Here is a 15745-nt window from a genome sequence, read left to right on the forward strand (position 1 = left end):
TTTGTTGACAAATTTTGAATATTCACCGAAAAAGCACCAACGCATCGCTAAAAATCTTCGATTTCGAGAAAAAACGTTGTTCAAAATTGCATTTTTCAGAAGCTCAGCCTCAGCTTGTTCTTAATTTGTTCTTCACTTTTGACCAGTTAGAGGCTCGTGTTCTTATAAAAAAAGTGTAAACTGCCACGCCCAAACCCGCCTTATTTTCTTTGTTCTCTGGGGAAGGTTTTCAAAGCTCGAGGAAAGTGTCTGTTTGAAAGATTTGTCCTAGAACAAGGACCTGAGTATAAAATGGGTGCGTCGGCACCATAGAAATGGAAGAGAATATGGTCGGCGCTTCAAATAATGTTATGTTGTGGGCGCTCTTATACGATATAAATAAGCCACGACCTGATTGGTTGCGAGGCACCCTGTGCTTGTTGATCTTGCCACCGATTGGCTTGCCAATTCATAATACAACAATCGGAAAGTAGCAGCCAAGACAAAATTATTAATTGCTCTTAGAAATGCCAGAGGTTCATTAATAATTTTCATGGCGTATTGAAAGAAGAGGACAAGATGAAATTACTTTTTCTAGCTTCGCTACTTACAATTGCATCTTGTTCGTCATTAGGCACGGAACGAAGTTTTTCTGAAATAGTAAAGGAAATTTCCGGATCATCAAACACAACAAGCTTTGAAGTTGGAAAAATAAAGAGTCTTCTCGATCGAATTGGTTTCAAAAATTGTAGTTTAGAAAGAAGACAGACAGATTGTCAGTTGGTGAGTCTTCAAGCTAATTTATTATCGATGTCAAAGTAATTTTAGCTCAACAGTTCAACAAGCACGCTCGTTAAAATTTGGCTAGGCCAGCGTTCTTCGAGCTTCATATTTTATCGAAGCTTTATCTGTCTTTTTTGTAGTGTTTGGGAGCTAGCAGCCTATTAACATGGAGTAAATACGCCAACAATGTGCCTCTCAACAGATCTCAGTTCAAAGGACTTTTTCCCAGTATTCTGTTTCTCCTGACCCCCATCCAACCAGGAACTGTTGGTGCCGTGTGCAACAAGTCAGCAACGCAACAAGCGAAAAACTTCACGCAAAGCGCTTTCAAGTCTCTACTACGGCAATATGGGGGAGTTTCTTCACTTACTGAAAGTCATGTCGATAAACTTCTGGACGATATCAACTCCACACTTAACTGGAGACTGACAAAAAAGCCGGTAAGTGAAGTTTTTTAATAGCAGCCGAACATGCTTGTTCATCAGTAGAGAAAATGGCGACGGGTAGCCGCCGGATATGGTGGGTTTGGCTTTCTGATTTTCTTTTTTACTCGTATCGTTACATTTTGAAATTTAAGGAGCAATTGCCAGTATAATTCTATGTCGATTCTTAGAAGAATCCTGCAACCACAACTTTCGTTTCAAGGTTTTTTGTGTGCTCAAAGAACCCTGGAAGGAACTCCATTCATTAATTGAGAGCGCGACAAAACCTCACAGGTTTACATGTACCCTTTGGGAAAACTTTAAAAAATAAGATAAAACAAAGGATTGTCCAAAAGACTGATCCTTCCATAGGGAAAATCGATTGGGTTCCAAGCATACCAAAATGACGATTTTGAAAGACGGGCTTTAAATCTATTGAAATTAGAGTGTACAAGAAATAAACGTTTGTGAGAGGCGATCTGCTGTAAATTATTAAAACGACCAATCGATTAAAAAAACATGTCCTATTTCGGTACTCTTGTGGACCAGTAACTGTCAGTGTTAGTCAGTGAAATGATTTGGAGAATTCGTGCAAAGATTCGTGATTACATGAGTTGCCGTCTCAACAATAATTGTACCTGCCCAGCGTGAATTTTAATGAGTCCATTGATGTTTTTTTGTCAATCTTCAAACAAGAACGCTTATGTGAATGTAACGTGCTGTTCGAGCATGTGGACAGTGAACTGAACAGCAACCAAACAGCATCCACTTCTATATCTATTCATACAACAGCAGGTCTTAGCATTTTTTCAATATCAAAGCTGCTGGAAAACTTGCCCTGTATTTGCCATTGGCCTTCCAACATTCAAATATGCGCTATTACGTCACAACCAAAATACAATGAACAGCCAGCTAAAAGAAAGGGTTACATAACTAAACATTGCCAAATATTCATTTCTTGTACAAAGCCGTTACTTTATTTTATCAAATTTTGTTCATTTTCGACATACAACACGCATAACTTCATTGATTACATAACCAAATATTAGATACAGTCAAATTTTAAGATTCAAATGTTAAGATGTAGACTTGGCATGCAATCCAAAACAAAAATGTTTCAAACAAACAGATAAGAAAGTTTGGACAATTAACCCAATTCCACTGTTATGAACTATGTTTTGTATAATTTTATGAACTGAAATCTTGTGTGACAAAAAGGATTACATTAGTCATGCTAGTTATTGTGAAATGAGATCTGTCAAACATGAATAATATATTTATATTTTTGCTGTAAGTCCTCTTTTTCTCCCCAACTAGTTTCTGGTGGTTCATAACCATTTGTAAATAAACATACCAAATAATGTGAAGCTAGGATGAATTGACCTTGTGCTATATTTGTACATCTGCCAGTTTCTTCATTTATGTTTAATTACTGCAGGCTGTTTGCAAAGTTGCTTACTATGTTTAAGCATGTCATAGACCAGTTGTGTTAGTTTAGGATAAAAAATGCAGCCATTTGCAAAGAAAACATGTGATTTTATAAAGGGCCTCTTGATGTTTTTGAAACTGCCAATTTAGATATGTTTATAGGGATTTTGACACAATTTGCAGACATTAAGTTCCTTATGATTCACCAAGGTACTACAATCAGGTTTGTCACAAGCAAAGGGCTGCAGGCAGGAGCTGCCCCAAGAATTGCCACATGTGATATTTTCCCTTTATAATAGACAGTGGCAGATCCAGGAATTTTTCTGAGGGGTGCAAAACAGAGCAATGCTCTGGCTCCCCCAATTTTGTGTACCACGCCCTTGATACAGCTACCTATAGACCCCACCCTTAAAACTGATAAGCTCACTGAGCTTTCGTTTAGGCCTATAATACAAGAGGTTCTGGTCATGAATGATGAGGATGCTCAAACTTCGATTTTTAAACATAGATCTCTCTTGAAAGGCCTTTTGCTGTTTTTTAACTCTTCATTTTGACTTTCGCCAAAAGTTCTGCTTCCAAAAGTACTGCTTCCAAAAGTAATGTTTAATTTGTCTAGCTGAAGCTTTGGCTATGCCACTTTGAAATTTGATCAAAATTTTTCAAAGTTCATCAAAATTTCAACCTCTACAAATCCCCCTAAGTGAAAATTCCCCCAAAGATATCAACTATTACAACAAATCTCCCAAAGGTAGTGCTTTTACATTGGTCAGGCAACATTGTGGTTGGTCAATTGCCTTCTTATGAGTGCAAAATATCATGTGGGGGTGCAAAATATCACATGGGGGTGCAAAATCTGCAATGATTTACAGACCACAGGTGCAAGGCCAGAATCTATTGTAAGCAATGCTAGAATTGAGGTTCTGTTTTTCAATTTAATATTGCCAAGTGTACAGGGGGTAATGCTTTAGAATTTTGAAGTATTTGACTGAAGAGGGAACAAGCAAGCAGAATTTACTGACTGCAAAAAAGTACAGAATAAGAATGACAACACCATATCCTAATTGAATTTCTGTTCTGACTTTAAGATAACATGATACAGATTTTGGGACATGGATGTAATTAAGTTTGCTTTTCAGTTTAGTGTTTTCATTTCTCAATAATTTGGATGCTCATGAAATTTAAAAAAATCAACTATCACTAAAGAAATTGTTTGTAAACTTATATTTAAGATTTATCTCATGAAGAAGATTTTTGACTGAGATAAACCTTATATTTAAGATTTATCTCATGAAGTAAATTTGAGACTGCCATGGGAACAAAGCTTTAATTGAGCTTTGTCTTTTTCTAATTCACTATAAAAATAACTACAAACTACACTTTACTAACATAACAAGGACATTACCAAGGAGATCAGAAGACCCTGACTACCTAATGGCCAAAACATAGTGAAATATGTAAAGGGCTTTTCAAAATGATATTGACTGGTAAGGATGTACAAGCACAAGCAAGGGTGAAATTGAAAGTTTTCAAGAGTAGACAAAGATATAGTTTTCTAGTTTGACAGAGCAGCTCTTTTTGCACTTAGAACCCAACCTGGAATTTATGCAATTTTTTAAGAAAATATTTGATACTATGATCTATGAACATCTTTCTTACTACCAATAAGCATAGCAAGAACTGGTGAATGTCAAGATACAAAGAGGTCAACTTGGGGGCTTTACCTGAAGGTAGTGAGCAGAAGAATTAAAACATGAGAACGTGTGCATCTAGGATTGCTTTGGGCATATATAAGCCCAATTAAAAATATCTAATCTAACTAGGCTGTCTGTTGCTGAAAGTTTTACCCATGTGTTTTAGTAAGTTAATAGCCAGTGTTTATTTGAAATCTTTGAAGTGCTTACATGATTAGAGAAGCCAATGTAGACTTGTTGCAGACAAGTATGACAAACAATTATGGATGGCTTATTTTTGCTTGCCTGTTGCTCTTAGATGCAGATAATACTTTCATTTCAATGTCCCAGATGCTATTTGCTATGGGGTTACAGCCTCCCAAGCCTTGCTTTTGTTGCCCCTTAATTGCACTGTACAAAGTATCATGGATTATATGTGTTTCCGCTTGTCTGTTTAGGTTTTTTCCTTTAAATTTTATAGAAGTTTATGTCTAATGACACGTGGATGGAGGGCTTTTTCACAAATTGTGAATTTTTATCGTTTTAGTGCTTTGATGTAGATGATGCTTTTAAAGGATCTGGCTTGTCAGAGTCTGTGAAAAACGAGCAAGATCTAGAAAACTTCAGTGTTTATTTGATTCTGCAATTGTTAGAGGGACATTGCATTGCCAAACATGGAGATAAAAAGAGTTCACTCCCAAAGGCAAAAGAGTTTATGGATTCAATTTTCAAAGAGTTTGGAAAAAATGGTACAATTAGTCTGGAAAAATTTGAATCGCTACTTAAGAAACTTGGGATAGGAAATGAGACAACATCTGGTACTTCATCAACAGGAACGGGTCATTCAGGACATGATCATCGTAAGCGGAGGTCCATTGGCACTGACGAGCATTCTAGAAAGAAGCGAAGTGTTCCTGGAGACAGTCATGTCAACAAGGTTTTTTCTCTTTGTTTTTGACATGGAATGTGTTTGTGTGTGGAATTTTATTTTGCGTATCACCAAAGAAAAATATTAATATTTTTCGCGCTTGACATGACGATTTTAAATGAAATACATAATTTCTGTAGGAAATACAAAATTAGAGTTTCCGAATCCACCTTTGCAATTTTTCTTCCCTTTGATAGGTTTCAATTCCTCTTACCCAAAGTTGCAAAATGTATTTCTTAGAAATTGTTAAAATACAACTACAATTCTGGTCACGGTTTTCACTGAACAGTATTTTTCAATACCAGTTTAACATAGTTATGTGAAGACTATGCTTTGGCTGTGGATCTGTTTAATTGACACGGTTTCAAGAATTTGTTGACTGATAGCATCAGGACTGACAATGGTTTAGGGCTGAACTTCAGACCTTAAGCCATACGACCTAAGGTCTCCCACGCACTTCTTAGCAAAATAAATTTTCGAAATCTTTTTCAAATTCTAGGTCATATGACGCTGTAATGCACTACAGTTCTCTTTTGACAGCATTAAAATACCAATTAATGATTGACTTAACAGTTCCAAAGTACAGTTGCTTGCCACTCTTTGCTCAACAAACAGAAACTCTATGATGTAACTTTAATTTCTATTGTTTGGTTCAGGGTAACTTTTCTATTCAAAAGTTTTTGGAGCAAGATTTTTTGGTCGCAAAATAGTTAAATTTTTTGGATAAACTAGGTCATATCATCCAGCTAACTAGAAAGTGTCAATGATAACTTCTTGAGGTTCATTCTGTTTCATTTTAGTGCTTTACTCCAGAGAATCTTCTGAGCATTCATTCTATCAACCAGAAGGTTGGCCTAAATGAAGCCCAGTTCAAGGACGTTTGCCCCTCCTTGGTCCAGCAGATCGAAAGTGGCTCATGCAAACCAAAGACCAGTACCGTTAAAAAGACATCTTCCAAAGAAACAGGCTGGAAGCGTTAGTATTTTTTATGATTTCTTGAGATTTAATGGTGGGCAGGCCAAGATTATGCCTAAAAAAGTTATGATAATGGGGTTTTGTTTCCGCTACTAAGTTACTATACTAACCACTTAAACCAAGTTATAAAAGTCTTAAGTAGGGGTCAAATATCCTATCGTGTAGATTAATGAATCAATCATCATATTTCGTGCAGTTTATCTGTGATAAATAGATGGACATTGAATTTAATTTTACAAATGCCATTGACTGTGGGAATGCACTTTCACCAGATTTAAATTCTAATTGCCTGGAATGAGTTGGATTGAGGACCAAAAATGAACGTTCATGACACCTTAAGCAGTCAAGCGTTGCAGTCCATATCTCTCTTACTTTAGTGACGAAATTGTTTTTGAGGCTCACTGAAACTGCTTGTTGAATGGCTGCTTTGAGAAAGGAAATTTGTTAACTGTTTTGTTCCGAGACTTGGCAGTAGTAGTTAATACTTACAAAAATAGTACTTTAACTTAATAGATATTGCATAGTTTTCAAAACGCATTTATACGTATCATATAAACTAAGAGCTGACAAAGGAAAGGCATAAAAAGAACAACCTTGAAATTGAGTAGAAATAATCGAGATGGTCAAATCCATTTCGTGAGTAAATTACATTTCACCTGTGATTTTAGCCTCACACCTAATTTATAGTTATACAAATGAACAGACATGCGGTATAGAAATGTTTAACTTTCTTTCAGCAAGAACTGAAAAATACTTAGCGTTTTAGGTTAGAAAGTCACGCTCATTTTCGTGTTTAAATTTTTTGAAAATTCGTTTCAGCATGGGTCAGTGCCATCGTTGCAGTTTTGATAATCAGCCTTGGATCCCTGGTCGGTATCCTCCTGGCACCTTTCAGTGAAGAGAAAAGCTTCACTTTTATTTTAACATTCCTGATTGCCCTGGCTGTGTCGACATTACTTGGTGATGCTATTTTGCATCTGTTCCCTCACGTAGGTCTTTGGTTTCTACAAAACTCAGTGAAATGATATAACTTTGATTTTTGGTAGATAGCGTTTTGATCGTTTGTCTCCCAAGAAAATATAATTTTTAAGGCTATTGATAACTTTATTAAGAGATGATTTCTTTGTTTTATTTTAAAATAGCTCAATACCTTTATGCAAACTGCGTATTATAAGCAAGTTTAATGCAGCTCGGTTGTTTAGTCTGTTTAAAGAAGTGTGTCCGTACAAGCAGTATTTTTCAATACTGACACACTAAACATAAAAATCTCCAATCGAAATGGCTTTCTAAATCACTTTTAAATATAGGTCTTTACTCAATTTTTCTTCGACATATTGAACTGAAACATAGGTTGAATATCGCTTGTACTAGTCATATATTGTTGGTCCTTCTCAATAAGCTTACAATTACTATCCTGTACTTTTTCGTATACTTATATGGGTTTTCTTTCTTGCAGTCTTTAAATCTTCATAAGCATGAAGAAGGTTCCAGCCATGCTGAGGAATCAATAACGGGAAAAAACAGTTTTATTTGGAAAAGTTTGGTCTTTCTTCTTGGTGTTTATGTATTCTACTTGTTTGAATTGTACATGCATTCTGCTTCCAAGCATAAGCATAGCCACGGACTAGTGAGTTTCAACTTTTCTTCTCCTTCACTTAAAATGCTATTTTTAACAAAGAAATTGTTTTCTAATTCTCCTCAAACCTATCTAGAAATTGCAAGTTTCTGATTTTTTTCTAAAACGCAGAAGATTACTCAAAATTTTTTGTACTGAACAAAAGCCTAGTCCTAGCTTTGATTGAAATATTGATAGTAGACAAATAATCAGTTTTCTTACTCTGCTTCTAGGAAGAAACACACCAGCATGTTGGCAAAGGCCGATCTCACAGTATGGTATCTGGCCCTGTTGAAATAATTCACGACCGTCAGAAAGATGGGGACAACTCTCTGGTGCGAATGAAACTATTTTTGAGATTTATTCCAAATGTGTACATCAAAGGTGTCAGACTCAACGCTCTGGAACCATATCTCGCTAGTGACAAAGTTTATTTTCTTGCAGGATAATCTTATTATTTTTTAATCACTTTACTCGTTGCTATTCAAATTTATGGAAGATCCTCACGGTTGTCTGGCTGTCAAAATTTGGATTCATGTTCGAAGTATTATTGGTTTTTGCCTTTTGAAAAAATTTTCGGTGATTGAGATTGGCATATCTTGAATATCAGATTGAATAAAGATCTTTGAAATTTTGATTGTAAAAAAGAATGAAATTTCCCTCTCGGACAGAAATGGCCAGTCTTGATTATATCTAGATTTGTTCGTAATGTGTTTAAAACAGAACTACTCTTTTAAGCAACGACATTGGCTAATAATTTCCATATCTCTCACTTTTCAGAACAGAAATGCTTTGATACCAACTGCATCTGGCATGCACAAATGCGATGAAAAAACATGCATTGAGCTGGACGCTATTGAAGCGAAAGTAAAGGACACCTCAGTGAGTCTTCGAATTCAGATTGTTTGACACAGTGAACGCCCGATATTTCCCATCTCTCTCGTCTGAGTTCTCTCTCGACTCAACTGTTACCGGATACAAAATGTCCTTATCAAGTATATATGATAGGACTTGAGCATTTATCTTTGTGCGTAACTTTTCTTTTTAACTTAATTAGTTCCATATAATGTAATCATATAGTATGTAATTGCATATCTTATTCACTTGCTATATGTTATGTTATGTTATGTTATGTTATGTTATGTTATGTTATGTTATGTTATGTTATGTTATGTTATGTTATGTTATGTTATGTTATGTTATGTTATGTACAACGTTATTAAGTGTTTAATGCAGGGTGTTTCTCAGCTTAATCTCCAAGTTTCGTGCTTAATACGATCATTTGTAACATAGTGTAGGACACTGTCTATAAGACATAGTCACGACTGACCGGAAAATTTAATTTTTTCCATGTCATATCTTACGTTATATTGCTTATGCTTTGTAAATTTTGTTACGTTCTCTAGGAGGTGTATGTAAACCAAAAATGCTCGAACGGCAACTCACGTGATAATCTAAAAGACTCATCAAAAAAGAATGGCGTGCATGAAAAAAATGAAAATGGTCACGCGCATGTTGTCACTAAAGAAGGTCCAAGATGGAGAAGTGTTGCATGGATGGTCCTTATGGGAGATGCCATTCATAATTTCTTAGATGGCGTTGCCATTGGCGTTGCTTTCACTGATAAGTTTCCAACAGGCTTTTACGGTGGCGTCAGTACTTCAATTGCTATTCTATGTCATGAGCTGCCACATGAACTTGGTGTGTTGATTTACTTATTAGCTCGTTTTTATTTGCATGATAAGTTGGCTAGGTGTGCTGAACTTGTTATTTCGGTAATGGCTTTGATAGAATTTAATGCAGAGCAGAGAAAAATGCTATTAGTTTTAAGTAGATATTTAATTTGCAGTGTGTTCATTAGTTGATATAAGCACTTTATAATTTTGTCAGTCTTTGCTGCTTACAATTGCTGGGTAATGTATGAATGGAATCGTTGCAAGCTTCAAGCAAGATATCCTTGACAATTATCTGTGATTTTCTAATTAATATGGATAATCACGCTAGGATACGAGAAACACGTTCAAGAATTTGACTTCAAAATTGAACTTTTTGCATATTGAAAACAATCGAAGTTAAAATGATCTAGTCTTAATCGAAATTACGAAATTGAGTCATCTCTCCAATTTTCTTCCAGGGGATTTTGCAATTTTGATCCAGTCCGGTTTGCCTATCAAGATGGCACTCTTGCTAAATTTCTTGTCGTCATTAACATCAGTTTTTGGCGCCCTGATAGGGGTTTCTCTGGGACAAGCCATGGACGCAACCTCTTGGATATTTGCCTTAACAGCTGGGCTTTTTGTTTACATTGCGTTGGCAGATATGGTAAGTGATGTCTTATTTCAAAGTCCTATTTGAAGAGCATCCATTCATTTTCATTCCGGAAGTACGTGATTTTCACAAAAAAAATACCGTAATCGTTCGAATAAGGGGGGGGGGGGAAGGGCTTATTTAATTTTCCTTCTTTTAAGGGGGGAGGGCTTATTCGAGATGGGCGCTTATTCGAAAGGGGTGCTTATAAAATTTTCCTTTAAAAATGAGGATTGAAAATTCAAATCTCAGTATCGGCTTGGTCGTACCAGCCAAATACAAAGCAACAACCAAAAACAAACGATTTGCTAACATTTTGCGAGAGAAGTTAGAAGAGAAGAAGAAGATACTTAATATTAATATAGTGCAAGGTGAAATCAAGAAGTTTCCTGGTAAGAAAAACAAAAAAGAGTAACAATTGTCAAGAAAATGTTATTCTTTCTTTTCCAAGGTCTTCCCTTCCCTCCATGCGAGATATAGAATTTTCCAATCGATTTTGTTCGTGAATTTCGAATATTCCTAGAACAAGGGGGCGCCTATTCGAGAGGGGCACTTATAGAAATGATTTTCTTAAAAGAGGGGCGATTTTTTGAGAGGGACGCTTATTCGAACGATTACGGTATACGAGTATCATTCTTGTTGATGTTGATTTTATACTCTATTATTTCGACTTTCTGTTGCATTATTGTAACGAAACTTTCACGCAAGCCGGCGAGATGGAGGCGGATTTTTTGCGTTATGACAATCAGAAACCGCTATGTGTTTGATATATCGTTCAATTCGTTGAAATCACTTTTTAAAGGGCATGTGTCGTGAACATGATTGGCTAATGCAATGCAATGGTCTTTTTTGTTTCGTTCAAAGCATAGAATCGAGGGTGAATTTTTACGGCACTAAAGATTCAAGAAGATGAAAAGAATAGTCACGAAACAATGGAACTCCACTCCAAACGCTTTGTTTTGTTAGCCAACTGTTAATGAGACATATGCCCTTTAAATGGAAAATTTACCAACTGATATTTGAGTGATAAATCTACATAAAATTGCCTATGAAGTTTATTTAACAGGAATTTGATACAATCCGATACAAAAGCCCAAGATATCACAATTATAACCTCACACCAATGAGGTGGCTCACACAAGCCCAAACATAATCCAATACGCCCCAATATTTCATTTAGCAAAGGGCGTATCAGTTTGCTCAAGATAAAATAATTTCATCTTTGTTTGCTTCATTCTCCGGTGTGCTAAACTCAAACAAATGAAGTTGTTTTCATGGCAACTGTTTCTACGAGGCTTGCTTTTCTTACTGTTTGCCTCGGCACAAGTTAGTTATGCTACGTACCATTATTAGATATGATCAAAAAAATACTTTGCATATCCGCCCTTTGAAATTGTTTTTTTCTTTATTGCTTAGCTTTGAATAATGAGATTAAGGCAGAAATTCTTAGGTGATACGATTAAGGCATATATTTCAGTTTGTTTAAAGAGAATATCTGTGGTTGTCTCTTGTCCCATAAACCTTTGAAAAGGATTTTAACTGCTTTTTAAGGACCCGCTGTTTGCTAAGCTTGTGTTACAGAAAAATGCAAACATTTTGAGTTGAGAAGAAATAAGTTTAGGACTGGAAAGAAGTTAAAGTGTGCTCAGTTTAGGACTCAAACCCCGCAACACGACAATGAAAAGTGTTTTACAGTGTTATGAAATACGAACTATTTTCCAAACATCGAGGATTAGCGTTATTCACATAGTTCTTTTTTCTCGTTTTGCTAGGTATAGATCTTGTTAGACAATTTTCTAGTTTGTTTTCGTCATGGAAGCACTCATAATGTGCGTTCGATTGTAAGTTGAACTTTCCGTAATGGTGAAGAGGAATTTCCTTGCGTAAAGGCGTCTTCTTATGGTAAAAATGACATTGGCTCAATTTAATTTGCCCTGAAGCTTCATGGCTTAGGAATGTAAACAGGACTTGAGCAAAAAAGGCTGCGCGATCTTTTGGATGACTTTTTAAGCTAATTATCAAATCCTAGACCTTACACCCCCCCCCCCTTAGCTTCCAAGCTCTCGTAGAACCTGTGGCCCCTCCCTAGAGCTTCTAAGCGATTATGGAGCGAACTTTATGGATGCTCCATATATACTTTTTTATTAGAATATAATAGTATCGGGGCTCAAAATTTTTGAAATTTAAGAATGAATTAAAAATAATAGCCAGGCTCCAGTTTCGCTGACAACTTCTTATCTTTACGTTTTTTGAGCAAACAAGACAGCAGGCCTTCTAACAAATGATTTAACAATAACACACAACGTGTAACTACATGGCTAGAATAACATTCAACTTCGTTTGTCTCATTGCAGTTGCCAGAGCTGATTCACAGTGGAGAACTGCGACATGCACCTTTGAAAACCGTGATTGTTCAAAACGCTGGATTATACTTGGGGTTCGGTATCATGATTTGCCTTGCAATATTCGAGGAAGATATTAAGCTCTAGAAAATGTCATTTGTCACAGACAAACCATTGATGTATAGTAAGATTTCGTAGCTGAATTTTTCTAGAAATTTTGTTCTTAGTAGTCTTATGAAAAGTGTCATTTCAAGTCAATTTCCAAAGTCATTTTTATACATGAAGGTAGTCGACCCTGTTTTTATTTCAATTAATAGGCTCAGATAAAACTACTACAATTTGTATAATTGCTTGAATGTTAATAGCGACCATATCTTTTCTGGTCAGCTGAATGTTTTGGGTTATATGAAAACTTTATCTCACTCTATTTCAATGAAAAGGTAATTGACTCTCCGAACATAAGGCTATAACTTTAAATCAAGAATAATTTCATACAAAAACAATTAGCGTAATCAAAATTGTTTGATTATGTGGCATTTTCAAACTCCATTGAAACTTCTTCATTGTCCCAGGATTGATACAACAATCGGATATTATTTCCAAGGAAATTTTCAGGAAAGATTTAAAGCATGGTCCTATGTTTTTTGATCAATTTTGTGATAAAATTCGTGGATTTGTTTCTAAATTTACCTATCAAAAATATTCTAGGAAAGAATATTCAACACATAAAAGTTTCTGCTTCCAAAGTGCCCATTTTTGTTTTACAGTTCATTAATTTCCAACACCCATTTATATTTTGAGAAATTAGTCCCTATTTGATAGTGCCTTGATAAAACTGATTGGCAGCTTAGGGCTTGACAAAACTATACCTTCTCAAACTATAAGATATCTGTGAATTAGGTCAGTAATTTTTCTATCACTTTGAGTTATAGTATAAAACAATTTCTCTGGAAGTATTGCCGAATTATGTACTTTTGCTGCTGATTTTTGTTATTTAATGTTAGCAATTAAACTGGCCGAATTTACTAAGTTCATTTCCTTGAAATTATTATTATAGGGGTTCTTGTGAAATATGAACTTGTAGTTTCATTGTTAATGATATGTATAATGGGCTTGGTTTCATGGTCGTATGAGCAAACAGGTAACTAAGTTGTCTTGCAGATATTTCTTGTTCAATTTCGAGTGTCTGACATTGCAGGCATTGTCAGTAGTGATATTATGTTTGGTGTTTTATTTTATTTCTCTAAATGCATTGGAGTGGCAAATGAATTTTGACGGAAGACTGTAATTCATTGTAACAATATTATCCATATTTTAACCACACATTTGAAATCACCATAACTTATGATTTCATTTTTATTCAAAATTTTAATAACTGAATAAACCCAAATGACAATGTTTCTCATATGGGTATTAAAATGACATAATGTGTAATGGATTAAGCAGAGAGTTTGGAATGGCTCAAGAATCTTTTTTGTAGCCTGGAAGAAAATATGTTTCAATTTTTGCATCACATAAGCCATTGCTTTGAAACAACAATGACCCGGCAAATAGTAAAATGGAATCCAGGCCCTATGTTTTTTGCTAGAAGAGACCTTCAATAATAAGCTGAATAAGCACATTGAAACATCATTTCCCACCTTTCATGAAAAGCCTTAAAATGAAGACTGTTATTATCACAAACCAACTTTGCATTTTGTTGTACAGGTTTGTTTTCTTTATGATTCCCTAGATCTCCTATGTAGGGGTAATTGCCACTTTTACTGGGAAGAAGTCACCAATTTGCACTGCATGTTGATTTCTGGACTAAGTCACATAGAATCTTAGCCCTCTGGAGCAAAGCTGCTATTATGCAAATTTCTTTTCCCACCTTTTTGCCATGCATAACTTGAACCTTTAAAATGTGAATTCGGTAGAGGCTTGTTATTTAAATAAATAAATTCAGGTTTTACATACTCTTGGAAACAATGCTCATTTAGCATTGTGAGTATTTAATTTTTATTGTTTAATCATAGACCACTTTTAGTGTGTAGCATAAATCCTATTCCATTGTTTGATAGTTGTGTAGCAAAGGTAATTTTGAAATACTTTTGAACTTTGTTTTGGCTGTAAATTTTTATGTCCAATGAATAGGGTTTTGTGGTAAACTGTACTAGCTTGATATTAACAATTACTTTTTATGTGTTTTTCTCTCAACTGATATGTAGAAGAAGAAGTTAGTAAAAAGATGAAAAGACATGTTAGTCTAAATGAGAGCAGTCTATCCACAAGATAGGTACTATTTAATACTAGAGCTACTAAATGTAATAACTGGCCTGCAGCCAGGAGTTTATGTTTTGGTCATGTGATCAAATTGAAAGCCTAATTCAATCTTGTATGGGAATCTGTAACTTTCTTTTTCCTATAAATATTTCAAATCATAAAATGCCAAATGTTTGAATGATAGACTGAAAGCTTGTTTTGGCACATGGTAGTTCAACAATGTTACATTTGAAATGTTAACAGATTCAAACAAAGATAACAGATTTCTCCTCTAGAGGAAAATGTGTTATGTGTTAAGGCCTCAACAAGTGTTTTGAGCTGAGTGGTGCCCAAATCAGTACCAGAGTCATTTTCACTGAAATATGCCATTTTCCAAAATAATTCTTGACAAAATCTGCACCTCTGCTTCTTCAACCCTTTTCTAGGCGTCCAGTAATTCAAACCATGCAAAACTTGCAATTATAACAGCTGGGTTGAAACAAATTGATCTTGTAATGAAAGTTTGAAGAAGCTTTATATCATTTTGACCTAAGGCCCAGCTACATGAAAGAATATTCAACAAGAATAATTATATTATTTTATCAATCTTGTCTGTATTCTGATGAAGAATTTTTCAAAGAATAATCTTATCACCTCATTTTTCCATTGTTAGAATATTCTTGTCAAGAAAAATAACCTCTCTCTGAGCTACTTATATGGTGGATGCCCTGTCAATTCCAGTCTGGGTGGTTGGTTAGGTATACCTCTGGACAATTTTCATAAGCTTTGGAAACCTTCCCAAGAAAAAATAAGGCAGGGTGTAAGAATGGCAATTTAATTCATTTTCTTTTGGCCTTTCTCATGGTCATTGACCATAGGACCACCAAGTTTTCCTGACTATGTGTAAAGGAACACACAACAATGTCTTTAATGTAATAAAGCTATTCCACATCAGACCCCCCAGTATTTGCGCAATTATATCCTGGATGAAAATCCCCTACAATATAACCTTTGTCGTCCTACCTTGCTTAAAGCAAAAACACCTAATACACAAA

The 15745-nt window shown here is 35.3% G+C and overlaps 1 protein-coding gene across 1 annotated transcript; it reads left to right on the forward strand.

Annotated features, from left to right (window-relative positions):
• Positions 1-466: 466 nt before the first annotated feature.
• LOC135681858 (metal cation symporter ZIP8) lies at positions 467-14812 on the forward strand. The gene is made up of 11 exons (XM_065196483.2): positions 467-762; positions 903-1202; positions 4830-5219; positions 6011-6185; positions 7005-7174; positions 7642-7812; positions 8034-8135; positions 8581-8682; positions 9207-9501; positions 9935-10122; positions 12462-14812. Exons 1-11 carry the CDS (start codon positions 559-561, stop codon positions 12594-12596), a joined length of 2232 nt encoding a protein of 743 aa, XP_065052555.2. The 5' UTR covers positions 467-558; the 3' UTR covers positions 12597-14812.
• Positions 14813-15745: the final 933 nt, after the last annotated feature.

The sequence above is a fragment of the Rhopilema esculentum genome, chromosome 16 (genome assembly GCF_057945365.1).
Source record: "Rhopilema esculentum isolate cy_ngs chromosome 16, ASM5794536v1, whole genome shotgun sequence".
Taxonomy (NCBI): domain Eukaryota; kingdom Metazoa; phylum Cnidaria; class Scyphozoa; order Rhizostomeae; family Rhizostomatidae; genus Rhopilema; species Rhopilema esculentum.

Excerpts from the sequence above, each read along its gene's own strand:
- LOC135681858 (XM_065196483.2), top strand. The coding sequence starts at position 559 with ATGAAATTACTTTTTCTAGCTTCGCTACTTACAATTGCATCTTGTTCG. Across the intron at positions 1,203-4,829 it reads GGAGACTGACAAAAAAGCCG|TGCTTTGATGTAGATGATGC; the intron begins GTAAGTGAAGTT and ends TTATCGTTTTAG. Across the intron at positions 7,813-8,033 it reads ATAAGCATAGCCACGGACTA|GAAGAAACACACCAGCATGT; the intron begins GTGAGTTTCAAC and ends CTCTGCTTCTAG.